Source organism: Oncorhynchus mykiss, chromosome 13, assembly GCF_057628025.1.
Source record: "Oncorhynchus mykiss isolate SJ-2025 chromosome 13, ASM5762802v1, whole genome shotgun sequence".
In the NCBI taxonomy this organism is placed as follows: domain Eukaryota; kingdom Metazoa; phylum Chordata; class Actinopteri; order Salmoniformes; family Salmonidae; genus Oncorhynchus; species Oncorhynchus mykiss.
The window spans coordinates 66,092,119-66,119,288 of record NC_143034.1 but is presented as its reverse complement, the minus strand read 5'-3'; the positions used below and the strand labels follow the sequence as shown (position 1 = coordinate 66,119,288).

At 43.9% G+C, this 27,170-nt stretch overlaps 1 protein-coding gene and 4 non-coding genes across 6 annotated transcripts; all 5 read right to left on the bottom strand.

The window, feature by feature from the left end:
* Positions 1 to 17: 17 nt before the first annotated feature.
* On the bottom strand, positions 18 to 27,170 carry LOC110486936 (transportin-2). 2 transcript variants are annotated; one of them, XM_090197250.1, is made up of 25 exons: positions 26,726 to 27,170; positions 24,770 to 24,869; positions 23,824 to 23,899; positions 23,327 to 23,476; positions 22,522 to 22,628; positions 21,957 to 22,090; positions 21,295 to 21,376; positions 20,826 to 20,948; positions 20,597 to 20,715; positions 20,025 to 20,085; positions 19,122 to 19,293; positions 16,924 to 17,076; positions 12,864 to 13,089; positions 10,793 to 10,964; positions 10,319 to 10,405; positions 8,849 to 8,956; positions 7,529 to 7,687; positions 7,240 to 7,327; positions 6,930 to 7,028; positions 6,333 to 6,368; positions 5,805 to 5,900; positions 5,386 to 5,561; positions 4,998 to 5,072; positions 4,600 to 4,739; positions 18 to 4,393 (listed from the first exon to the last, which is right to left on the bottom strand). In XM_090197250.1, exons 2-24 carry the CDS (start codon positions 24,866 to 24,868, stop codon positions 4,632 to 4,634), a joined length of 2,706 nt encoding a protein of 901 aa, XP_090053376.1. In that variant the 5' UTR covers position 24,869; positions 26,726 to 27,170; the 3' UTR covers positions 18 to 4,393; positions 4,600 to 4,631. The 2 variants fall into 2 exon arrangements, with proteins under 2 accessions (XP_090053376.1, XP_090053377.1); XM_090197251.1 differs by lacking the exon at positions 6,333 to 6,368.
* On the bottom strand, positions 16,613 to 16,683 carry LOC118937932 (small nucleolar RNA SNORD41). Its single transcript, XR_005035340.1, has one exon. It is a non-coding gene; the product is annotated as a small nucleolar RNA SNORD41 (small nucleolar RNA).
* On the bottom strand, positions 20,227 to 20,297 carry LOC118938623 (small nucleolar RNA SNORD41). Its single transcript, XR_005035830.1, has one exon. It is a non-coding gene; the product is annotated as a small nucleolar RNA SNORD41 (small nucleolar RNA).
* Positions 22,183 to 22,253, bottom strand: LOC118938626 (small nucleolar RNA SNORD41). Its single transcript, XR_005035833.1, has one exon. It is a non-coding gene; the product is annotated as a small nucleolar RNA SNORD41 (small nucleolar RNA).
* On the bottom strand, positions 24,373 to 24,443 carry LOC118938624 (small nucleolar RNA SNORD41). Its single transcript, XR_005035831.1, has one exon. It is a non-coding gene; the product is annotated as a small nucleolar RNA SNORD41 (small nucleolar RNA).

Here is a 27,170-nt window from a genome sequence, read left to right as displayed (position 1 = left end):
AAAACAGTCCACATCAGTTTATTCCCAGCTTGATAGAAAACCTTTTATTTTCCCATTCACAAAAGTCAACTAGAAAGCGATACATCAGTTAACATCCCACCTGCACCACAGTTGAGGAAAAAAATACCAGTACTACATGAAATTCATTCCTCAAGGCTGATATCTAGATTGAAACAAAAATACAGTTTTCACAATTCTTCCCTTCTTTCCCCAGGTATGCACCACGCTCTGTCACCCCTTCTCAGTACTACCACTTTACATTAAAATTGACAAAATCAAATGGTCCGCTATAAAACAACGAAAACAAAAAAATTCTTTAAATAAAAAGAACATTACAGGGAAAAAACTTTTAAAGTCTAAAAAAAACTTTGTGCGCTTCTGCACAAAAACAAAAAAAAGTAATTTAAAAATTAAAAAAGAACATAAATAAAAAAAACAAAATGAACATCTCAGCCTTGGAAAAAAGTAAAATGCCTCAACTTGTGGAACACTAAACTTGAGAATAATAGATGGTTTTGAGATCAATGTTTCGTTACTACGATTTAAGAGGAGATTTAACACCGTTCAACATTTTGACCCAATTCTTCCTGATAGGACCAGTATCACATTGGGAGCATTGTGCAAGGACTGTGGCAATTAGCCAGTCTCTCTGTGCACACCTATCCTACTCTCAACCTGCATTTCAGTTTACCCCTTTAGGATATGATTAAAGTGTCACCCTCTAAGGGTGGAAGTGGTTTACAAAAGTGTGTAAAGATTCAAAATACTGTCCAATCAACCACTTATGTACAAGTGGGTTAGTGTTAAAATCCACGTTATATGGATAAATACACGTCTGTATACAGCTTCGTTGAAATTGCATTTTCACAGGTACGCCTGACGCTTAAGGCAGTGTTTTCTTCACATTCTGAATATCTATTTTCGTGGTGCGGCGTAAGATAAAGACTTCCATAGTTTCATTGACTCGCTAAATCTCAGCTAAGCTTTGAAAGAGAACTGATGTACGACTGGCAATCACAAACTGAGATGGTAAAATATGACAAGTGTTGATGATACACAGGGTTTCTCCAATATCTCAGGTGTGAGCTACATGTCCATCACCTTGCGGGAGGGCCGGTGCAAAGTTGAGTCTAAACGGTACACACACTTACAGTAAAATACAGACACGCAACGAAATAGTCCGACGTGACAGACCGCCAGACATTGACAAAATACCAGACAATCACTCCCTCACGAATGTTAATGTATCCAACCTCAGGGGAAACAAAGATAATTAGGATCAGTATAATACCCAGACATATCCTACACAGTATCAACGGGTTGAGGAAAACAGCAAATGGCAACAGCCACCACCAACTGGACTAGAGCCAGTTTTACCTGGACTTTTCATACTTCTACTAAAGATAGCCGCCCACTTTTATTATCACAGCATGCGTGGGTGCGTTGCAATTGATGAAGCTCTTAAAGACGCCCCCCTAGAAGGGCCTTTAATAAGATGATAGTCAAATAAAGCGATTATGGAAAAGCATGCAACTCAAGGTTGTTCGGGACCATGGACGAGATATGTATTATGTATTATTATGATAGCCGACTGACTAGTCAAGGTCTTTTTCCATCTTCGTGGACTCATTTCATTCCCCCCTACATACTCATCATTCTGCTCACGTAGAAAAGGCTGGTCAATTTTCTGTTGGACTGTCTGGAAACACTGGTGGGAAGTACATTTGATCTAAAATACTTGATGTCTGTCAGTCCTTCCCCTTTAAAAGGGCTTTCAAATTAAATGATACCCATTGATTCCTGACTATAACATATGCCTAATGCGTTTAGCTCAACTGCCAGAACCCAAAATAAGCTTTTTTAGTTTTGTTTGTTAATAATGTATACAAACACTGTATAGGCTCAAAACATGGTTAAAACGATAATCTTGATATAATGGACAGTCAGTCCCTGTATCCATTACTCTGTCCATGAGGTTGAGAGTCGTTACATTTCTCCAGCCTCATCCCTCAGCTGTTTACCACATCAGAGGCCGATTAGCCGTTTGGTATTGTTCAAAATGCTGATTGACCCTTTACATCTATGGTCCTCTCCTTACCCTTTAAATCTATGGTTTTCTCCTTACCCTTTAAATCTATGGTCTTCTCCTTACCCTTTAAATCTATGGTCTTCTCCTTACCCTTTAAATCTATGGTTTTCTCCTTACCCTTTAAATCTATGGTTTTCTCCTTACCCTTTAAATCTATGGTCTTCTCCTTACCCTTTAAATCTATGGTCTTCTCCTTACCCTTTAAATCTATGGTCCTCTCCTTACCCTTTAAATCTATGGTTTTCTCCTTACCCTTTAAATCTATGGTTTTCTCCTTACCCTTTAAATCTATGGTCCTCTCCTTACCCTTTAAATCTATGGTTTTCTCCTTACCCTTTAAATCTATGGTCTTCTCCTTACCCTTTAAATCTATGGTCCTCTCCTTACCCTTTAAATCTATGGTCTTCTCCTTACCCTTTAAATCTATGGTTTTCTCCTTACCCTTTAAATCTATGGTCTTCTCCTTACCCTTTAAATCTATGGTCTTCTCCTTACCCTTTAAATCTATGGTCTTCTCCTTACCCTTTAAATCTATGGTCTTCTCCTTACCCTTTAAATCTATGGTCCTCTCCTTACCCTTTAAATCTATGGTCTTCTCCTTACCCTTTAAATCTATGGTTTTCTCCTTACCCTTTAAATCTATGGTCTTCTCCTTACCCTTCAAATCTATGGTCTTCTCCTTACTCTTTAAATCTATGGTCTTCTCCTTACCCTTTAAATCTATGGTCCTCTCCTTACCCTTTAAATCTATTCCATCTGATTGCATGCCTTACTTTTAAACCAAGCATATGAGCGGCGGCGTTAGGCTTATCCTAAAATTCTCATTTTGACCATTGCTTATACAATATCTTATTTATATCGTCTCTTACTTCAGCAAGCCATAAGTTGTAAAAAAACAAGTGCATAATATCAATTAGAACCAGCAACTGATTTCTTCTAAAGTTCTTCCTGAAGCCTTGATGCTCTAGACCATTGTAAATACTAGAAAAACAAGAGTAGCAGCAAACGGGAGTATGACTGGTTGCAGGGATGTGATTCTTCCAGAAGATGGATTGAATCTTGCGTCTCTGAACTATGGCATCGCTGGATCTCCACCCTATAGAAAGCCACCCGTCCGGTTTGTTAGGTCTGGCGACGGGGAGGGCTGGTCACAGAATAAGTACGATGGGGGTGGCTAAATAACCTGGTGTCGTGACGTTAGAACGATAAGCTGACTACCATTGTTTCTAAATGTAAAAATCTACTTGTAACAATGAGATCCACGTCACTTAAGAGGTTATCATGGCCATGCAAACCAATCAATCCCTTATTGGAAAAATGACCTTTGTCAGCACTACAATAAAATGATTCCTGGAAGGATTGTGTCTGTTGTAGTAAAAACTATGAAAGGAAAAAAAAGACTACATTTAAATTAGAATTTCTCTAAAAAAATAAAATAAAAAAAGTAGTAATTTCAAAAAGTAAAACGAATTCAGCAAATGTGGGAAAAGGAAGAAAAACTGTGTAAATAGACCTATGTTTAATAGAGAAGTCCCAATATGAACAGGTATGGTACTGTACTGTCTATGAACGCTTGAGTAGTAAAGGTGCAGATGACTCTTCTAGAACTTTCCCCGTCATTACGTTGAAAAGCATTTCATGTTTCCCCTCTGAGGCTAGCCTTCGGGAAGCTATTATAAAACATTAGCGCTACTTCAGTATCCCGCCCACAGCCTTTGTATAGATTATCAAATGACTACTGTAGAATGAATGCAAAGTGCTTGTGCACCGATTGGTCGTTCGGGCCAGGGCAACTACCTTCCCTTCCTGAACTAAGTCTAAGTGTGCCAGTCTACTTATTATGTGAGTTGTGGTTTTAAACTGTGGCTCCTGGGCTGGTTTTTAGATTTCTCCTTAATTTATTTATTCCGGGGTTGCTGCCACCCCGCCCGCCCTCCCACCACAGCTCTCCTCTAACCTTGGTTTCTAAAGAGTTATCGAATGGATTTAGGGCCGTTCGCAGCCGACCCCTGCATATGCTTATCCTACCCTCCCTCCCCCTCTTACAGAAACCTGTGGCTTTGGTTACATCGGAGTATGTCGTCGGATTTAAGTTTGGCGTTTGAAATCCAGAGGCTTTCTCCCCAGTTTCCCTCCCAGTAACCCTCCCTCCCACCCACCCTCACAGAGACACACAGGGTCGTGGGACTTGTAGTCTGAATGGACAGGAGCCAGGGCCAGTCCCTCTCCTCCTGCCCCCACGATCAGGGCAGTGCAGTAACACAGATGGATGAGTTCCCCCAGTAACCCTCCCGTAGATTAAACCTGGAGAGAGGAGAAAGTGGGAAAGGGGGAGAGAGGAGGAAGAGGAGTGAATAAGAAGAGAGAAGAGGGAATAGGAAGAGAAGGAGAGAGAAGAAAATGTTTTTATTTTATTCAGGTGAACAGAGAGAACTTGGACTAAACATAACATTAGGATTTGGGGAAGGGAAGCTGATCCTAGATCAGTTCTACCTAAAGTGTGTCAATACCTGACAGGCGTGTCCTGTGTCGGCGAGGGGAACTACACGCCATAGCAGGCCGACAGCCTCTCCTTCAGCAGAGGGGGGAATTGTTCTGAGAACTGCTGCCAGTTCTCCTCGCCCACCTGGTCCTTGAAGCCATGGAGGATCTACAAAAACAACAAAGCTTGTAAATCAAGGTGAGGTAGGACTTCAGCGACTGGCAAAGCTGGTTCTCTTTTGTTTTCTTAGCACCACACGTCTCAGATTCTAAAATATCCACAAGATATGTTCAGATTTCGAATGTCTGTAGAGAAAGATCATCACAGGCTGTGGAGAAAGAGGAGCACTAGGTCGACTTAGAACCCAAGTCTAGACCCTTCGTATTCTGAGGATCAAACATACGGGTGAGATTTGTTGAGGCTTACCTTGTAGAACATGTCTCTCAGATCGTCCTTAGGACTAACCCAGGAGGCCACAGCATCACAGAAGAAGATGAAGTCCTGAAGAGACACCAACGTTAATATGACAACATCCAACATTCATCCACATTCCCTTATCGCTCATTTAGCATCCAATCATCCTTCAATGACACCAAACGCACTAGGTTGAATACAATGAGTCTTCTCTCACCAGTTATCTGAGAGTCTAAACTATATCCACACTAGTTATTTAGATTCCGAATGTCTGTTTAGAGTTCATCATAGACAAGAGCAGAGAGGCAACACACTCAGGGAATAAAAATAGAACCAGTCCCAGACCCAGTAAATACATGTTCCTGTGTGGAACAGTGTTCAGAAGCCCCTCCCCCCTCACCTGAACCACTCCAGCGGGGTTGACTCCAATCATCATGCAGATTCCACGGAACGCAGAGTCTTTCTCCTCATTGTCCCTGATGTTCCTCAACGATGTGCACCAGGGTCTGATAAACTGTTGCAGCATGGGAGACACCTCCTGTGGACACACGTAGCCCAGCCTGCCGATCGTAATGGCTGTCCCAAGTGAAACACAGGAGTGATGATTTATGTGGCAATAACTACAGGGCCATAACAACAGGGTTTAGAACAATCACTTCAGTGTCAGTCACACACTCAGACCTTAAACTTCCACATAGAATATTTCAGATTTCGAATGTCTGTTAGAGAGATCATCATAGGAGTGGACTGGAGCCTAAATAGTGGTTTTGTCTATGGGGGTGGGAGGTTTAAGCATGCGTGTCTGTGTGAGTACCGTACCTGTATTCTCCAGGAGGGTCTTGGGTGTGTTAGGTCTGTTGATGATCTCCACCAGGTTGTTGAGGACCAGCCCAACATAGGGTTGCATGTCTGCTCCTACAGGCACAGAGGAAAACACCACAATCAACCAGCTGGAAATTATGGCATTGCTCGCCATACATGGGTTCAATTACTATTGGAAATCTTTCAGATATTTTGAGTATTTTCTCAAGCCTGCCTGGAGCGGCAAATTGACAGGGTTTGAACTTTAGGGACTTTTCTCTTGGTTCCTTTCCAACACAATCAAGCAGAGCTTAAGTATTTCAAATGATTTCAAATAGAATTTGAAGCCAGGTCTACAATCAATCCCCACATCAGCGCTGTCAAGTATTCACTGTCATTGAGAGTATTTATAGTGTCATTACAATCATTCCTATCAAATCACCACTACCAACATGATTTACTGATGGAGTTGCTACAAAAATAGGGTTCCCGTGACAATTTCCCAAAATGGCCGCCATCTGTAAGCAATGGTTCCCCCTAGCTCACCTGAGCAATCTCCTTCATCCTTCTTGTCAGTTCTCCCTGTAGAGGTATTATAGCACAATGTCACTACACTGTACTACTGCTGGTTGGCCTGCCATGCTTGCACACACCTGCAGGCCTCACTGTTACAGAGTCCAATGGTAGCAGGACCCATCACTCAGGCATCTTGCAGCACACTGTAGTCAAGGGAGATTGGCTCACTCGTATGACAGAGGGTCATTGAGTTCATGGGTTATAGAGCAAGAGCAGCGAATGAAATCGGACAGAGTTAGCTACATGCTCCATCCAAAAGACACCAAACCCTAGCATCACACACCGTAACACACACAGCACCATAATCATCTGTGTGTTCATCCCTATGTTGTGACCTCAGTCACACTCAGACCTTCAACTTCCACATAGAACATTTCAGATTTCAGACAGTCTTAAGAGAGATCATAGGAGTGGCTGGTTGTTGGTGGTCTGTGTGTGTTATTATGAGAGTTAGAGGGAGAGGAAAAGCAGAGATAGTGAGAGACATTTTAGAGTGGTTGTGAGGTAAAGGGTGGGTGTGTAAGAAATGAAGACTGCAGTAAGGACACACAGCAAGCAGTAACTCACCCATCTGCATGGCGATCTCGCCAATGGCCCAGGTAGCATTGTTACACACAGAGATGAACTCTGGGTTCAGGTTCAGGCCCAGGATCGGCATGAACTCGGCTAGAGGGGAGAGACAAGTTTATATACAAACACTAAACACAACTAGTCACACAATCACTGGTATACACACACTCCCACAAACACACAGGTTCATTAAACACACCAACATACAAATAATACATAAACTACTAGCCACTCCAACACACACCTCAGCACCAGTACCTTTTCATGACATTGACAGTGAATGTCTTCACTACTATGGTTGACTCACCAATGCAGGGTTTGACATGAGGGAAGCAGGCCTTGGTCAGGTCACCCAGCAGGGCAAAGGAGCTCTGTCTTACCTCTGGCATAGGGTCCTGGAGGAACACACAGTTAGTCTCAAACTCAGACACATCTGGTTAAAACAACTATTTTGAACTTTTCTTGACACTCCAAAAAGCAAGAATATCAACTTTAATTTAAAAAATTGCGAACGGCAACATATACTCCTTCAAGTTGACTAATTTCACATTTTCAAAATGGCCGCTGACAGTTGACACTTGGAGGCCCCGGTGTACCTGCATGCACTGGAAGAGCAGGGTCATGATGTTGCTGCGGGCCACCAGCTGGTCCACACTGCCCCCCAAGCCCTCGGCCAGGCCACTCAGCAGGTCCAGGGCCACAATCATGAAGTCCTTGTCAGGAGCTTCGTACTGGTCAGGGTGCTGGTTGTACATCTGGAGAGAGAGGAGACGGACAGAGAGTCAGTGGGTTTTTGGTCACAGTTAGGATATGAAGCCAAAACGTACGATTTGTTTAATAAACCGGTCGTGGCTGCCTGCGACAGAGCCTGGGTGCAAACCTACAGTCTCTGGTGGCTCAGCTAGCACTGCCATGCAGTGTCCTAGACCACTGCATCGCCCGGTACATGGAAACTGAACCACAAAAGTTACGTGCACGACGTCATCACAGCCTTTAATTTAAATGTTTACATTTTATTCCTGTAGCAGACGCTCTTATCCAGAGCAACTTACGGGAGAAATTAGGGTGAAGTGCCTTGATCAAGGGCACAGACTATTCACCAAGTCGGCTCGGCCATTCAAACCAGCCACCTTTCGTTTAGTGAACCCAACATGTTTAACCACTATGCTACCTACACGCAACAAGTCAATTGGATGGAACCATCTCATGTGGGAAAACTCACATAATGTTTTTATGGCGCCTGTCGAATATTTGCATGAAAATCTGGTCGCCAATTGGAAGGAAACCTACCTATAGCTGGCTTATTTTGTAACAGTTTGTTGCTATACATTAACATGGTTCTTCACTGAAGGCATGTCTGGTGATTTAATGTGTATAAACTGTACTAGAGAGAGCAATAGTAATGGTGTCTTTTTGTAGGTACTAACTCCACCAGGGTAGCCTAGTGGTTAGAGCATTGGATTAGTAACCGGAAGGTTGCAAGTTCAAACCCCCGAGCTGACAAGGTACAAATGTGTCGTTCTGCGCCTGAACAGGCAGTTAACCCACTGTTCCTAGGCCGTTATTGAAAATAAGAATTTGTTCTTAACTGACTTGCCTGGTTTAATAAAGGTAATCTAAATAAATAAAACCATGTCTCATTGGACAAAGCCTATGGGAAAATGTATCATTTTTGGGGGATAAAAGCCAAATATAAGGTCTCTGGTAAACACAGGCTTAGGAGATGTTCTACATTTAGTTTTATGAGAATCTTCAACTAACGTCACTTATTGTGAATTGAACTATTCATGTAATGAAAACAAGCACATAAAGGCTTCAGAATTCATAAAGGTCATGTAATTAACCGACTCAGTAACCCGGGGTAACTCATATCCAGTTTTTAGGATAACAAGCGGTCGAGCTCTATAGGTTCTTACCATGGCCTGAGCGAGGGTCTTCTGGACCAGGGTTACACAGCGCTGGTAGACAGGCTCACAGTAGGGCAGGAAGCCACTTTGTAGGGCCGTGGCCACCGACGACAGGCACTGGGGAGGCACAGGGAGAGACAGGGTTAGTTTGGTGGGCGGGGGACGGAAACAACAAAAATACAGCCTGCATATCAACAGGTCAAAGTAGTGTCCTGTCAATTTGAAGAAAAAAATATTCAAGTTCTTAAAATTCCCTTTAAGAAATAGCATTATTTTACCGTTCCTGTGATTTCATATCAACAAAAGGAATGGAGGGAGTGGATTTATAACTTCTCAGATACAGAAGTCAGTCAATCCCCGTTTAGATCTCATGAGCTAATGACATTTTTTGCAAAATCACATCTGGACGTTAACATTTTTTAATTTTTATAAACAAACCCAAAATCGACCAGAGCCTGTCATTTCCAATGGGAGGAAATCAATCATAGTGGGCAGAACAAGCAAGGAGGTGGGTAGCGCCAAGCACCAGCTAGTGAGATCCTATTGTCACATTCTTGTACATATTTGCACATTTTCACAAGGGAATGCCTACTCTGAAGTGAGCGTGTGCAATAAGTAAATTTGCCCTTGTACTCCTAAACACACATTTGTTTTACTTTGGCAACAGGTAAAGTCTCAAAAACACAGTCCAGTCTGTTACAGATTCTAGTTTTAGAAACAGAAAACTGTACGGAGATCAAATGTTGCATCGATGAGAACATGTCAGACTAAATACATGTTGCTCCATCTTTTCTCCCACGGCCGGCCACTGGGCTTCCTCTCATCATATCTGGTACGGAGTTGAAACGCCAAGTGGATGCTTCACACTGATACATCCGGTGAAATATCAGTCTTTGTTCTATCCAACGCTTCGAACCTTAAGATGTGTGGTACAATAAGATGTGTGGTATAATACAGACCAATGGAAGCACAACAGTCACCCGTTTCCATTGGTATGCTTTGAGTGGCTCTAAGAGCTAAAGATCATTTTAAAAATCAATAAAAAAGGACCTACAACAAAAAACCAGCCTAATGCCCGATCTCCGGCACCAGTTATTTGTCAGATGAAGAGGTTGAGACCAGTCCTACCACCAGTCCTACCACCAGTCCTACCAATATGCTGCTGTGGATCAGAAAACGATCTCTAATTAGCATCATATATGTTCAGATGAGAACATGTCATCACTTCCACAGCAGCAGCTAAACACACACACACTAGCAACAGTCTACCAGCCACTTAAGGAGTTCTAGGCTTTTCCCCAACATACCAGAATGTCCTTCAGCAGAATGTCATTATTTTTGGTCTCTGGCTCAGGAGACTAGCAACAGCCCTGAAGCAATGACGGCAAATACCACAAAATCAAAACTAAGAATGATCCACCTCGTGATGCACCAAACATGGTTGTATATAATGTATATATGTATATAATAATGTATAACCTCCAGAAGTGGAAAGAGATCCTTGTCCTCGTCCTTCAGCTCATTCCATTTGGCAATAAGGGGAGGCATCAGCTTCTGGATGTACTCCTGTAGGGGCAGAGAGGAGACAGTCATTATACAGTCCAGTAATATTGTGTCTCCTCACCATAAAGATGAAACCTGTGTAAACCAACCAGGGTGAGGTTGTGACGTAGCGACAACCTACATGTGACATGATTTATACACCTGTCTTCTCTCACTAAACAACCTCACTGTAAAATACATCCACAATGGTGATTCAGATTTCCAATGTCTGTTTAGAATTCATCATAGAGGAGAGCAGAGAGGCATAAAGATGAACCTATGAAAAGTAACCAAGGAGGTTGTGATACAGCAACAACGCACCACAACAGAGGATGTAAGGCGGTAAATTAAACTGATCCAGCTTGCTGATGTTTGTGCTAGTTTGCTAACTAAGTGAAGATCCAGACTCACAGGCTGGTTGAGGTGGTGTCCTACGGAGTCGGCGAGCGTTCCGATGGCGTCGTAGAGGATGAGCAGGTTCTTGTGCTGGTACTTGCCGAAGGCGAACACCAGCGTGTCCAGGATGAAGCTGAGGTAGGGCACCAGCTCTGTACATGCCTCCTCCTCCAGGGTGGCAAACGCACTGAGGGACACAAAGGCCAATGGGTCAGAGCACGAGAATGGACACGTCACACACACAGACATTAATACAGTGGACACTCAATAACATCTGCTTTAACTTCTTGGTGACAGGGGGGGCAGTATTGAGTAGCTTGGATGAATAAGGTGCCCAGAGTAAACTGCCTGCTACTCTGTCCCAGATGCTTATAACATATGCATATTATTAGTAGTATTGGATAGAAAACACTGAAGTTTCTAAAACTGTTTGAACGATGTCTGTGAGTAACAGAACTCATATGGAAGGTGAAAACCTGAGAAAAAAATCCAAACAGGAAGTGGAAATCTGTGGCTTGTAGTTTTTTAGCTCAGACCCTATTGGAGATAGTGGGATATTGGTTCTGTTGCACTTCCTAAGGCTTCCACTAGATGTCAACCGTCTTTAGAAACTGGTTTGAGGCTTCTACTGTGAAGTGGGACTGAATGAGAGCTGAATGAGTCAGGTGTCTGGCAGAGAGTCACGGGCTGGTCACTCGCATTCCACATGAGGTAGCTCCGTTCCATTGCTTTTCTACAGACATAGGAATCCTCCGGTTGGAACATTATTGAAGATTTATGATAAAAAACATCCTAAAGATTGATTCTATACTTAGTTTGAAATGTTTCTATGACCTGTAGTATAACTTTTTGAACTTCTCGTCCGACGTTCGGCTGGACCTGAACGCGCGTTTGGATTTGTGTACTAAATGCCCTAACAAAAGAAGCTATTTTGACATAAATGATGGACATTATCGAACAAATCAAACATTTATGGTGGAACTGGGATTCCTGGGAGTGCATTCTGATGAAGATCATTAAAGGTAAGTGAATATTTATAACGCTATTTCTGACTAATGTTGACTACCCAATATGGCGGATATCTTTTTGGCTGCTTTGTGGGTCTGAACGCTGTACTCAGATTATTGCATGGTCAGCTTTATCCGTAAAGTTCTTTAGGAATCTGACACAGCGGTTGCATTAAGGAGACGAATATCTCTATTTCCATGTGTAACACTTGTATTTTCATCAACATTTATGATGAGTATTTCTGTAAATTGATGTGGCTCTATGCAAAATCACAGTGTTTTAGAACTACTGAATGTAACGCGCCAATGTAAAATTAGATTTTTTGATATAAATATGCACTTTAGCGAACAAAACTTACATGTATTGTGTAACATGAAGTCCTATGAGTGTCATCTGATGAAGAACATCAAAGGTCAGTGATTAATTTTATCTCTATTTGTATTTTTTGTGACTCCACTCTTTGGCTGGAAAAATGGCTGTGTTTTCCTGTGACTTGGTGGTGACCTAACAATCGTTTGTGGTGCTTTCGCTGTAAAGCCTATTTGAAATCGGACACTGTGGCTGGATTAATGAGAATTTTATCTATAAAATGGTGTAAAATACTTGTATGCTTGATTAATTTTAATTATGAGATTTTTGTTGTTTTGAGTTTGGCACCCTGCACTTTCACTGGCTGTTGGCGAGGTGGGACGACATTTCCCAGAGAGGTTAACAACCAAGCTGGCCTATACACAACCCTTTGGGAGACCAGTCCTACCAATATTCTGCTGTGGATCAGAAAACGATCTCAAATTAGCATCATATGTTCAGGTGAGAAACATGTCATCATTTCCACAGCAGAAGTCAAATGCCCAGTCATTCTGCAGTCTCTGAACACACACCCCATCTTGAGCGTTTAAATTGAGCTTGCTTTGAGTGCCAGGGTCGAACTTTTGGGACTATTCCATTGGTTCCATCACAGCAGGCAAGCTCAGTCAAGCACAGCTAAATTAATTGGGGGGGGGGGGGCAGGTCTGACTGTCATAGCTGAAACACATTGACAATGCCAAAAGGACACTCCCACACACACAGTACACACCTGCAGGCGGCCTCCTGCACCCTCTTGTTGCCGTCCAGTATCCTCTTGAGCAGCTCGGTCATCAGGGGTTTGAGGTGGGAGTCTGGTGGCTGGCTGACCACCCAGTGGGCGTAGCGGGACAGGGTCCAGCAGGCGATGGAGCGCACCAGGGCCTTCTTGTCACACAGGCATGCAATGAGGTGGGGGAGGAGCTCCGGGAGGTAGGGCACCATGCCCTGCATACAGCCTGGAGGAGAGGAGGGGTTAGAGACAGTGTTTTTGTCAGACACAGGATGAGGTGGGGGAGGAGTTCTGGGAGATAAGGCAACAATGCATGGAATTTTACTTTACCTTTTATGACGCTATTTTAATATTTGGTTTGTGATTGGGGGTGGGGATCAGTTTTGTAGGGAGGGTATGAGGTCAAAGCACATATTGGAGATAAAACCTCAATATTAAGTGATCAGTTTAACCATGACACATTGTCTTCCCCTGGTGTATTTGTGAAGAGATTCAATTGAATATTGCCATCTGTGTATCGCTTAGGCAACATTCAATTCCTCCTTTCATGTCGATAAAGTTGGATAGAATTTGAATCTAGCTAGCCTGAGGCAAATTCTTTATTGACAACACTCAATTGTTGGCCAAGTCTATTATCAACACAAAGCCACGTGAAGGACAGCCAGTCACCTGGCTTAGTGTTTATACCTTTTAATATAAAATATACTCTCAGATGGAATCCAATTAGTGTACATCCTATTAGTGACGTGTTAACTGGGTCAGCCCAGCGGAAAATATATGGCATTACACCTACTCTGCATTAGGACGTCTCCCTCACTGTCAACATCTGCTGTCTGCCGATATTAGTGTGTCACTGACTAACAGACAGGGGTCATAAAGGGCTGAAGAATGAGAGAGAGACAGAGCCAAATCACAGTGGAGAGAGAGAGACAGTAGAGCCAAATCACAGTGGAGAGAGAGTGAGACAGTAGAGCCAAATCACAGTGGAGAGAGAGAGAGACAGTAGAGCCAAATCACAGTGGAGAGAGAGAGACAGTAGAGCCAAATCACAGTGGAGAGAGAAAGAGAAAGTGTAGCCAAATCACAGTGGTGAGAGAAAGAGAAAGTGTAGCCAAATCACAGTGGAGAGAGAAAGAGAAAGTGTAGCCAAATCACAGTGGAGAGAGAAAGAGAAAGTGTAGCCAAATCACAGTGGAGAGAGAGAGAAAGTAGAGCCAAATCACAGTAGAGAGAGAGAAAGAGAAAGTGTAGCCAAATCACAGTGGAGAGAAAGAGAAAGTAGAGCCAAATCACAGTGGAGAGAGAAAGAGACAGTGGAGACAGACAATAGAGCATCCACTGACAAAAAGGACCGACAGCACCCCTGTTAAGTCAATCTGAACTGACCTAACGCAACAAGGAACTAGACAGATATTAGAGACTAGCAGAGTCCACAGGGACAGAGAGAGCAGTGTTCATTTCATTGACACCTACAGTGGGGCAAAAAAAGTATTTAGTCAGCCACCAATTGTGCAAGTTCTCCCACTTAAAAATATGAGAGAGGCCTGTAATTTTCATCATAGGTACACTTCAACTATGACAGACAAAATGAGAAATGAATCACATTGTAGGATTTTTAATGAATTTATTTGCAAATTATGGTGGAAAATAAGTATTTGGTCAATAACAAAAGATTATCTCAATATTTTGTTATATACCCTTTGTTGGCAATGACAGAGGTCAAACGTTTTCTGCAAGTCTTCACAAGGTTTTCACACACTGTTGCTGGTATTTTGGCCCATTCCTCCATGCATCTCCTCTAGAGCAGTGATGTTTTGGGGCTGTTGCTGGGCAACACGGACTTTCAACTCCCTCCAAAGATTTTCTATAGGGTTGAGATCTGGAGACTGGCTAGGCCACTCCAGGACCTTGAAATGCTTCTTACGAAGCCACTCCTTCGTTGCCTGGGCAGTGTGTTTGGGATCATTGTCATGCTGAAAGACCCAGCCACGTTTCATCTTCAATGCCCTTGCTGATGGAAGGAGGTTTTCACTCAAAATCTCACGATACACGGCCCCATTCATTCTTTCCTTTTCACGGATCAGTCGTCCTGGTCCCTTTGCAGAAAAACAGCCCCAAAGCATGATGTTTCCACCCCCATGCTTCACAGTAGGTATGGTGTTCTTTGGATGCAACTCAGCATTCTTTGTCCTCCAAACACGACGAGTTGAGTTTTTAGCAAAAAGTTATATTTTGGTTTCATCTGACCATATGACATTCTCCCGATCATCCAAATGCTCTCTAGCAAACTTCAGACAGGCCTGGACATGTACTGGCTTAAGCAGGGGGACACGTCTGGCACTGCAGGATTTGAGTCCCTGGCGGCGTAGTGTGTTACTGATGGTAGGCTTTGTTACTTTGGTCCCAGCTCTCTGCAGGTCATTCACTAGGTCCCCCCCGTGTGGTTCTGGGATTTTTGCTCACCGTTCTTCTGATCATTTTGACCCCACGGGGTGAGATCTTGCGTGGAGACCCAGATCGAGGGAGATTATCAGTGGTCTTGTATGTCTTCCATTTCCTAATAATTGCTCCCACAGTTGATTTCTTCAAACCAAGCTGCTTACCTATTGCAGATTCAGTCTTCCAAGCCTGGTGCAGGTCTACAATTTTGTTTCTGGTGTCCTTTGACAGCTCTTTGGTCTTGGCCATAGTGGAGTTTGGAGTGACTGTTTGAGGTTGTGGACAGGTGTCTTTTATACTGATAACAAACAGGTGCCATTAATACAGGTAACGAGTGGAGGACAGAGGAGCCTCTTAAAGAAGTTACAGGTCTGTGAGAGCCGGAAATCTTGCTTGTTTGTAGGTGACCAAATACTTATTTTCCACCATGATTTGCAAATAAATTCATAAAAAATCCCATACAATGTGATTTTCTGGATTTTTTCTCCTCATTTTGTCTGTCATAGTTGAAGTGTACCTATGATGAAAATTACAGGCCTCTCATATTTTTAAGTGGGAGAACTTGCACAATTGGTGGCTGACAAAATACTTTTTTGCCCCACTGTATTTTTCAGTGGCAAAAGACAAGACGATAACTGACCAAACAGACCCAGAAAACATTACAATTCACCAAAATTATGTTTCATTTACGTTGATGAAAATGAGACTAAATACTGACTACAATCACTTGTTTTTTACCTGCTGCAGAGTAATGTGTTTTTCTGCCAATTGGGCTATTGGGAAGAGAATCATGTGATAGGATGTTATGCAGAACGATATGTTGGTAGGACAAGGCTATGTATGTTTGTGCACATGGAAGTCAGTGATGTGTGTTAACTATCGGTTAATGAGGCATGAAAAATGTGATGACTAAAATAGGACTACAATATAAAGACATTTAGTGGACTAGAATGGCCCACTATTTCCCTAATTTTAACAATGGCTACACTAAATCATTATTCAAATGACAAAAATGTGACTAATATTTTAGTCAAAATGACTAAGACTAGACTAAATCTAAAAAAAGTGGCAAAATGTAGTAGAGAAGTCTGACTGAAGGAGACCTCTGGATCAGACAGAGTAGAGAAGTCTGACTGAAGGAGACCTCTGGATCAGACAGAGTAGAGAAGTCTGACTGAAGGAGAACTCTGGATCAGACAGAGTAGAGAAGTCTGACTGAAGGAGAACTATGGATCAGACAGAGTAGAGAAGTCTGACTGAAGGAGACCACTGGATCAGACAGAGTAGAGAAGTCTGACTGAAGGAGACCTCTGGATCAGACAGTATGAATACTAACACCATCATTAACAGTCAGGAGTTACATAGAATGCATCATATCCAGCGGGACAGTCAACTCTCAATGGAGTGAGAGGCGAAAGAACCACTGTGTACTGAAGGAGAGAAAGAAGAGAGGAGAGCAACAGAGCAGAAAGTAGCAGACAGAGAGAAATCTGATAGAGATGGTGTCAAGAGAGAAAGAGTCCAAAGTGTGGAGAGAGGGAGACACACAGAAGGAGAGAGACTGAGCAAGAGATCTATGTGTAGTGTCAACAGTGTGATTGATTGATTTCCTAGTCCTTACCCTCAGCGATGGCCCCCAGCACCAGGATGCCAGACTCCTTGGTGACCCAGTCAGGGGAGAAGAGAAGGCCCTTGAGCAGGGGCAGCAGGTGAGGCAGCAGCTCGTCTCGGAACACATTGGCCAGCACATCCAGCGCTGCCGCCGAACACTTGCCTACGGGGAGATAAGAGGGACAAACCGTTAAAGGGATAGCTCACTCAAACTCTGCACCGAAGTGCTCAATGTTGAAAACTTGACTGCAGGGATTTTATTAACAGTGGACTAATGAACAAAATACTAAAGATGGTTTTAGAGTGAACTAGCCATTTAATATCATACTCTTTTCACACTACTGAATCTGGACCAGGCCAAGTTGTACAGGACTGACCAGTAACAGACTCTCCAAATAAACCAAAGGTGTTGAAGGAGACCAGTCCTACCACCAGTCCTACCACCAGTCCTACCAATATGCTGCTGTGGATCAGAAAACGATCTCTAATTAGCATCATATATGTTCAGATGAGAACATGTCATCACTTCCACAGCAGCAGCTAAACACAAAGTCTCTCTGCAGTCTCTAAACACACACACACACACACTAGCAACAGCCTACCAGCCACTTAAGGAGTTCTAGGTTTCTCCACAAGTCAGATTGTCCTTCACCAGAATGTCATTGATGGTGCCGTCTGGCTGACGAGACTAGCAACAGCCCTGAAGCAATGACACAGCAATTTCCATAAAATAATGTCTAAGAATTATCCACCTTGTAATCTAGTTATGACACCGCTAAAAAGCTAAATCATTTGGGTAAAGGCTACGTGAAATAACACTCATATACAGAATACCACTTCCATGTTGTTTTATTTCTATAGACACCATTGTGATAACAGGGGTCTCCACCGTTCTGGTACATCTCTGCAATACCACTTCCATGTTGTTTTATTTCTATAGACACCATTGTGATAACAGGGGTCTCCACCGTTCTGGTACATCTCTGCAATACCACTTCCATGTTGTTTTATTTCTATAGACACCATTGTGATAACAGGGGTCTCCACAGTTCTGGTGAATCTCTGCAATACCACTTCCATGTTGTTTTATTTCTATAGACACCATTGTGATAACAGGGGTCTCCACAGTTCTGGTGAATCTCTGCAATACCACTTCCATGTTGTTTTATTTCTATAGACACCATTGTGATAACAGGGGTCTCCACCGTTCTGGTACATCTCTGCAATACCACTTCCATGTTGTTTTATTTCTATAGACACCATTGTGATAACAGGGGTCTTCCACCGTTCTGGTGCATCTCTGAATGCCAATCACTCCATTTCCAGACAGCAGCAGGGAGCGTCACTGATGTCAGTAATCACTACTCTGGCTGTTCAGGGTTCACACTGTCCAATCAGCACCTCCAGCTCTACTGCTAATGAGACGCTGGGGAGCAGTGCACTAACAGTGGAGAGAGCAGCCAAACAGGGAAGTAACCGAGCCAGTGCTGTCAGGATGGTGTGAGAACTTTGTCATTGTCCCACAGGAATGACTATCATATGTATATTACACCATTTAGCCAGCACACGCAGACAAGACTGACGTAGAGCCTGCAGCAGACACAACCCTCCTGCTCCTTTCATCTACTCAATGTGTTTTCTCTAACGCATCTCCACCCTGGCTGCGGTGGTTTCAGTAACTGTCGGCTTTAAGTCAAGTCCGACTGACGTAGAGCCTGCAGCAGACACAACCCTCCTGCTCCTGTCATCTACTCAATGTGTTTTCTCTAACGCATCTCCACCCTGGCTGCGGTGTTTTCAGTAACTGTCGGCTTTAAGTCAAGTCCGACTCACGTAGAGCCTGCAGCAGACACAACCCTCCTGCTCCTGTCATCTACTCAATGTGTTTTCTCTAACGCATCTCCACCCTGGCTGCGGTGGTTTCAGTAACTGTCGGCTTTAAGTCAAGTCCGACTGACGTAGAGCCTGCAGCAGACACAACCCTCCTGCTCCTGTCATCTACTCAATGTGTTTTCTCTAACGCATCTCCACCCTGGCTGCGGTGGTTTCAGTAACTGTCGGCTTTAAGTCAAGTCCGACTGACGTAGAGCCTGCAGCAGACACAACCCTCCTGCTCCTGTCATCTACTCAATGTGTTTTCTCTAACGCATCTCCACCCTGGCTGCGGTGGTTTCAGTAACTGTCGGCTTTAAGTCAAACCCGACTCACGTAGGTTCCAGTCAGATAATGTATCGTCATCATCATCGTCGTCTTCATCGATGTCCTCTCCCTCCTCGCCCTCTCCTCCCTCGTGCTGCAGGGTGACGGTGCGGGACTTGTGGAAGCGAGGCTTGATGTCCTGCTCACTGTCTGGCACAGCCTCGTCCTCCTCCACATCACCCTGGAGAGAGAGAGAGATGTATCATTGCTGTGTGTTTTATTTTTCTGGTCCGAGGTCTGTGCTGTGAAACATGACAGTACGCATAAGAGATGGCTATTCAGCACAATAATATCTGGGACCAGGCTAATATTTAATAACTTAGGCCAAATGTGGTTTCAGTTCAGGAGGCTAAGACATTCTCACTCTAAAAAGCATGCTGAACCATGGACATATGGACACAGCTTAGTGCCAGAAACAGCCAGAAGGGTATTAATGCAGTCAAATGAGTAACTGTGTGACTTTATGACCGAGGACTAGGAGTCAGAGTAAGGAGTGCCTAGCAGGGGAAATCCCCCATGGGTTAGCCTGGGTGTTGTGGAACTGGGAATGTGTGGACAGTTGACAGAGGGAAAACTGTGCTACAGTATTAACTGGCATTAACCAGATACAACACTTAGGTCAGAGAGCACGAATACGTCTAACATCAGTCGAGTCTCAAGCATAAAGCTGCCATCACACCAAGATTACCAGTAAGAAGAGAGGAGGGGGAAGGGGGGAGGAAAGACTTCTGGGTCATGTTCATTAAGCACACAACTGAACAAATGGTACGAAACAGGGAGGCACTGTCTTGACTGGTCCTTTTCATTTCCCCGTTGCAAAACGTTTTGCTAGTGTGCCCTAATGAACACAACCCTGGTGGGGGGAAATAGGTGTGGTGTCATCATTCACACCCAGAACTGAGACAGGCTCACCTTCAGCAGGATAATGTCTATCTCAGAGTACTTCATGCCGTTCACCAGGATAGGAATGAGCCTTCAGGAGGAGACAGAACAGACACCATTAGTCAAGCCGTCTTCCTACTGTTGGTCAATCAGCAACACTGCAGTTCTTGGTTCCATATAATAATTGATTGAAGTTACAGAGCGTCAGATGTGGCAAGTGGGCTGCAGCTGTCTGGATCAGACAGTATGAATACAACAGGCATCACTGACCATCACAGTTAATGTGTTATGCATCATATCCAGACAGCATGGGAAGGGCAGAGGTTAAACATCATGAGATGTCTGTACTGCAGCTAGCCAACCCTTTAACTGTCATCAACATTCTGTTCCTCTGAACATCACACCTAATAGAACACAGTGAAGTGTGTAAACAGAATGAAACACACTAGGAAGTATAGGACCTCTATGGGAATGTTACTCTTACATGTTGTACTATTGACTAACCTCTGTCCCCCTCTACACCTCTGACCTGACCATGCCCACTCTCTCTACATCAGGTCCAGGTGATGCTGTATGTTACAGGTATGTTTAGGATTACTCACTGCACCAGGTGTCCAGAGAGCACCTCTTTACAGATGGGCTGCTCAGCCAGAGTGAGCCAGAACTCACAGGCCTCCAGAGAAACATTCTCATCCGGGTCCTGTGTGCGCTGCAGCATGTACTGGTGGGGGAGATAGACACAGCAGTGTCAGGGATTGGATGATGGGGTATGACAGTGTCGGACATGCTGATTGGTCAGTGGGAGAGTAAATAAGGAAGTGGTGGTCTCACCTGTATGATGCTGTGCATGTGAGGGATCAGCCGGTCGATACGGACCTCCAGCAGCATGACCAGAGCCCGGCACACGTTCTTCCTCACCTCAGAGTCCTCGTCTGTAGCCAGCGCAAACAGGCTCTGAGAGACAGAGACACGAAGAGAGAGAGAGAGACCAGAGAAGAAAATGAGAGATGTCAGTCTTGAATCTACAGCCATCCTCAACACCATTGATTACAGTACACACCATTGTCTAGACGATGGACATGTAAGAGGCTGTAGAGTCTGGATTAGACAGTATGAATACAACAAGCGTCAATAACCATCACTGTCAAGGTGTTCTGCAACATAGATGAGCCAGATGAGCAGATCAGTGTTCTTCAGAGTCACCACCATAGAAGTAGAACTACTAGAATGGGAATAGCCCATCTGACCACGGTGATTATATTTCTATGGTCAACAGTGTTGTGCGTTGCCTGATGCTCACCTCAATGAAGGTGTCGATGTTGTCCATCAGGGCCTGGGCTCTGCCGATGATGAACTGGTTCACACAGGCGATGGCATGAGATCTACAGGCAGAGAGAATAGCACCATGAGTAACAGAGTTTTACAAACAGTGGGATAGTAGGTGGAAAACGTTTTGAAAATGACAAAGGTTCCATGCAACTACCTAAACTGGTCCAATAAGAACACAGATGTGTAATCTGGTGCAAAACGTTTTGAAAATGACAAAGGTTCCATGCAACTACCTAAGCTGGTCCAATAAGAACACAGATGTGTAATCTGGTGCAAAACGTTTTGAAAATGACAAAGGTTCCATGCAACTACCTAAGCTGGTCCAATAAGAACACAGATGTGTAATCTGGTGCAAAACGTTTTGAAAATGACAAAGGTTCCATGCAACTACCTAAGCTGGTCCAATAAGAACACAGATGTGTAATCTGGTGCAAAACGTTTTGCTATGGTGGACACAACAGTGAGAACAGAGAAACAACCAGTGGCGTCTGGTTGTAGCCTGTTCCCAGATCTGTTTGTGCTGTCTTGCCAACACCTAGTCACTGGCATAACAATGAACATAGGTGTTGGCAAGACAGCACAAAGTGATCTGGGACCAGGATAGTCTGGCGGTACAGGGGACCTGGGACTGGCCTGATCTTAGGGCTGCAGTGCTTGAAGAACTGCAGGAACTTGGGGATCATGATGTTGAGCGGGCGGTTGAGTGCGTCGCTCTCCAACAGCTCCGACGAGTCCTCGCAGATCTTCTGCAGGGCTCCAAACGAGCCCTGACCAAGAGAACACACGCAGACAGACCGAGTCAAACTCAGAGCAACAGAGGGAAATGAAGTAGGATGATTGGAGGCAATAGGCTACAGGTCTGGATCAGACAGTATGAATACAACAAGCATCACTGGCAATCACTGTCAAGGTGTTCTGCATCATATCCAGATGGCATGGGATGTGGAGAGAACGCTACTGAAACATTTAGAGGTAGAGAGCGGTAAAGGAGAAGGGATATGAAGATGGAAGGAAGAAAAAAGGGACAGGGGAGGTAAGGGGAAAGAGTGTGACAGGGAATGAGGTGAAAAGAGAAAAGACAGGGAGGACAAAAAAAATGAAAGAAAAATTAAGGGTGACAGACAGAGGAGGAAGGAGGAAGAGAAAGGGGGAGAGGCTCGAAAAAGATGTGAGTGTGTGGTAGGTAGGAAGCTCTGACCTCACAGGTGTTGTAGTCCTCAGAGTTGAGCAGGTTACACAGCTGGGGCAGCAGCTCTGGCCAGGTCTGCAGCTCCCCTTTAGAAGTGATCGTAGTGATCAGGATACCTGCGAGAGAGGGATAAAGAGAGGTTAGGAACCAACAATCATAGGGTGGTCTGGTCTTAATACTCTCTTGGAAGGGACACTGCCATTCTCACTGGGCACGTTCGTTTTGCATTGCCCAGTGACTAGGGTGGGCGGAGTTTACACATTTTAGACCATTCCATTGGTCCTTACGTGAAATCTCCGCCCATCCAGGGCACCAGGTGAAGCAAAACTTTTGTGCCCACTGATCTGGAAGAAGTGGGCAGGTGAACGTAAACCCTCCTGAAGGCTTCCACCTATGCTGTCTTGTCAGACCAGATGTAGGGAAACAGGGATGTACAAGAGAGTTAAGGAATCCAGAGACCTCTGGATCAGACAGAGAAATACTGACACCATCATTAACAGTCAGGAGTTATAAAGAATGCATCATATCCAGAGGGCAGGATAGGGGGGTGAGACAAATTTATTTTTGGGGAGATGAGGTGAAGATAGAGTTGAAGTCATAAGTTTACATAGATCTTAGCCAAATACATTTAAACTCCAGTTTTTCACAATTCCTGACATTGAATTCCAACTTCAACTGTAGCTACTAAAGGGAGAGACAGTGAGAAAAACTAGCCACATTAAAGCCACAGGACAGCAGTTACCTGAGACAATGACACAGATGTAACGCATGTCAAGACCCCACCCCAACCCACCCAGAGCTCACACTGACTCACCGATGGTGGCGCGGATGAGGGGCGACGGGTCGCCTATGTTGTTGAGGCATTCCTGCTTGATGAAGTCAGCCACGGCCGGGGGGAAGTTCTGGTAGTGGGCCTTCACATTGTTCTTCAGGATCAGACCACTCAGAGAACGAGTGGGTTCATCTGGAGAGGGAGAGCAGGAGAGGATGAGGTGCGGGGAGGAAAGGATGAGGTTGGGGGGGAGAAGGAAGGAATGATGAGGTCATGGGGTAGAGGAAGACAAAAAGAATGTCAGAGATGCAGACGAAGGCCACAGCAACGTGCATTCAGAATGACACGCAGCAGCCTAGAGAACCACTAATAACAAGGCTAGCAGACAATGACGGCATGCTGACCAAAGAATGGAAACAGACAAAGAAACCCCAAACTACTTTTTGAGCTCAGAAGTAATGTGTGTGCCCTAATGAACACGACTCAGGCTACCAGATGCTCAACTAGAACATATAAACTCAGACAGACAGGGCTCTCACCTTCAGTTTTCAGTCTTGTGAGCACAAATATTAGATAGTTGTTGAAGTCGGGGAACTGGTTGAGCTGTTCAAGTTTCTGACAGAGCGGTTAAGGGGAATATGACATCACAGACATCTCACATGATGCTCAACTCAAACAAATACCTAGGGACTACACTTTCACTGCAGCACTAATCTACAGGTGACATTTAGACAGAGGAAAAATACCACTTGTTGAAATACTAAGTGAGGCGCTTATTTCATAAGTTAGGAATGCGACAGAGTTTGGAATGCAAACGGATCTGTGATTTTGTCACATACCGGCTAAGTTTAATTCTAAAGCTACAGAAATGGTTTCCGCACCTTTGTATAGGTTGTACCATATGAACGGTTGTGAAATAACTGCTGTTATAAGTAGCGTTACCCACGGTTCCTAATGAGGAACGGGTTTAAGTAAGTAATAAATTGGCTAGTGGGAGTTATGGATTGGAGGGTTAAGATTATATGCGATCCTAACAGAGGCTAAATCTATAGGACCAGACAGAGTAGAGAAGTCACTGTAGGAGACCTCTGGATCAGACAGTATGAATACTAACACCATCATTAACAGTCAGGAGTTACATAGAATGCATCATATCCAGAGGGGAGGACAGTCCGTGTGACTGTCTTATAACACCATCTCCACTTTAATACATTGTCAATACAGGCCCCATAGACAGATCAATGCAAACTGAACTAGATGCAATAACCATAGAATAATATGCCATTTAGCAAGCACTTTTATCCTAAGCGACTTACAGTATTGTGTGCATATATTTTACATATGGGTGGTCCCAGGAATCTAACCAACTATACTGGTGTTGCAAGCACAATGCTCTACCAACTGAGGACCACAGAAGAGCACACAGAAGTACCACTGCCATTCCACTAACCCCACCCTCCGGTCAGTGTCTGTACAAGAGGATACTTGTTGCACGGCTCTCTGTGTGGCCGTGTTGGGGGACTGGGAATCCTTGAGGAGCTGGAGGACCTGCTGGAGTCCCTGTTCGTCCGGCTGCCACTCCATCCTGCATGGGGAGCACACACACAAAGTTACAGATATTGGAATTATGTCCCCAGTTACTGATAAAAGATACTACACAAGGAAAAGTAGAGATAGAGTTCTACTAGAAGAGAGTCAGTCTGCAGGGACAGAGAGAGTATAGGAATATGACTGTATGAGAGACCTCTGGATCAGACAGCATGAATACTAACACCATCATTAAGTTATGCATTTTAAGTGTGCATCATATCCTGTGGGTCAAGTGGTCTCAATTCTACAGTAAACTTAGTGTAATTAGCATTGCCAAAATGAGACAGGGTTGCATCATACATGGCACCCTATTACTTACTGGTACATTACTTTTGACCATGGCCCATACAGATCTGACCAACATGGTGCACCATGGGGAATAAGGTGCAATTAGGGAAGTAACCATGGGCTGACTGACCTTTCTATAGTTTAAATAATGTATGAGGGTTTATAAACACATGCTTATTGTGGTGTGGCACAGATTGGCACTGGGATATATGACAAAACAAATCAATAGATGTATATGTAATGCTAAGAAACAGGCTACAAAATCTACATGCTCTTGCAGCCAGATTCCCAAATTGAACATTGAAGAATTCTATGATTAAAATATCGACTGCCAGACTAAACGCCATGTGCTCACTAATGATGTGGAATTCAGTGGCATTATGCGATTGAAGGTGAGCCATGCACATGGCCAGAGCAGGGCAACAAAAAAAGCGCCATTTGCACTCGTTGCCAGGAGCATGAGCTTGCTTCTACCCGGAAACGGGTCTATAAGGCTGTGCAAACAGAGCACAAAATGTGTGGGAGCTGGAGTTGAAATTTGGAATCAGATTGTGGCAAATAAAACGAGGCTATGCTCTACTTTAGACAAGGAGTAAAATATCTCCGTGACCCAGCTTAACCGCCCTAATCCTGCCCCACCCCCCACGACACCCGGTTCCCTTCTGCCGGTGTGCTGCAATATAGTTAGTGATCCTTGGACTTGGGCGACTTGAAACAATTGCCGCCCTACAACTTTCTTTGGACACAACACAAGTAACGCTAACAAGCGGATATTAAACACCAAAAACGATCTGATAGTGGGAAGTTTAACAAACCGGACAACCATCCGACTAACGTTGGCTCTATGGTTATTTTCATTCCGACGTTCTAACTATAACTAGTCACGAAAAAAAACAAAGTACTGGCCATTCGGTAGCTATTCGGATCAACGCCACTGAATTTAACCCTTCTCACCACGGCAGTCCCCGGCTTCAGCCACACAAATGCAGTAAAAAAAAAGGCCAAGTATGCGGCCTCGACAATACCAAGCAGTACAAAGACGGGTTAGTTAGCTAACGCTATAAAACTAAGGCAGTCGATATATTATTCGATTTAACATGGCAGAGAAATAACAACGACTGAGAAGTAATCTAAACAAAGTTACTAGCTCCTAAGTTTAGCTAGCTACTTTACTGCTAAACATGGCTACAAACGTTAACCAAACGAAATAATAACATATCTTTCCAAATTTGGCCAGTGGGCTACTTTGATTTTGTTAGTAGCCAACTTCACAAGAATCCCTAGCTAAATCCCATCGAGTATCGACAAACGGTAAATTCGTTGATGTTGCGATTTCTTGCTAGTGTGGCCCAATGCATTCATGTGCTCTCACTAGCTAATAAGCTAACGTTAGCTAGCTCACTAGCCGAAATTGTTTGTTAGCTAGCTAATGCTAACTAAGCTATTTCGATTCCCAACGCTTAACGTTACCTGCTTGCTAATGTGACCAATTATTCAGATATCAATCATATTTCGTCTTATTTTATTTAATATACTTAGATAAACACATTACATGCTACGTACAATGTTGATTTGTAGACTGAAGTTTCTCGACGGGGAAGCTTCTTTCTCGTGCTCGTCCTCTCTTGTACTACAGGTTTGAAATGAACACGCCGATTCTGTAGGACCCACTGACCCTTTCCGGTTTCCGTTCACTTTCTTCTTCTTTGGTGGGGTTTAACGGCGGTTGGCATCCGATATAATGTTCCATTACCGCAACCAACTGAACCGGAGAATAAAGTCATTATACTTTGTGATATAACACATAGAAATTATCCCGCCAACTTTTAATCCTACTCATAAAAAGAAACACCATCCCATTCCGTTAATTTAACCTGATCTAATCAACACCAGGCCAACGGCCTGGGAGGACAGGACACTACCATTCAACACCCCCTTTAACTCTTCTGCAGTAAAATATTGTAATCCCAAATACTTCTCCGTAACTGCCACAGCAACACTTGTTTCT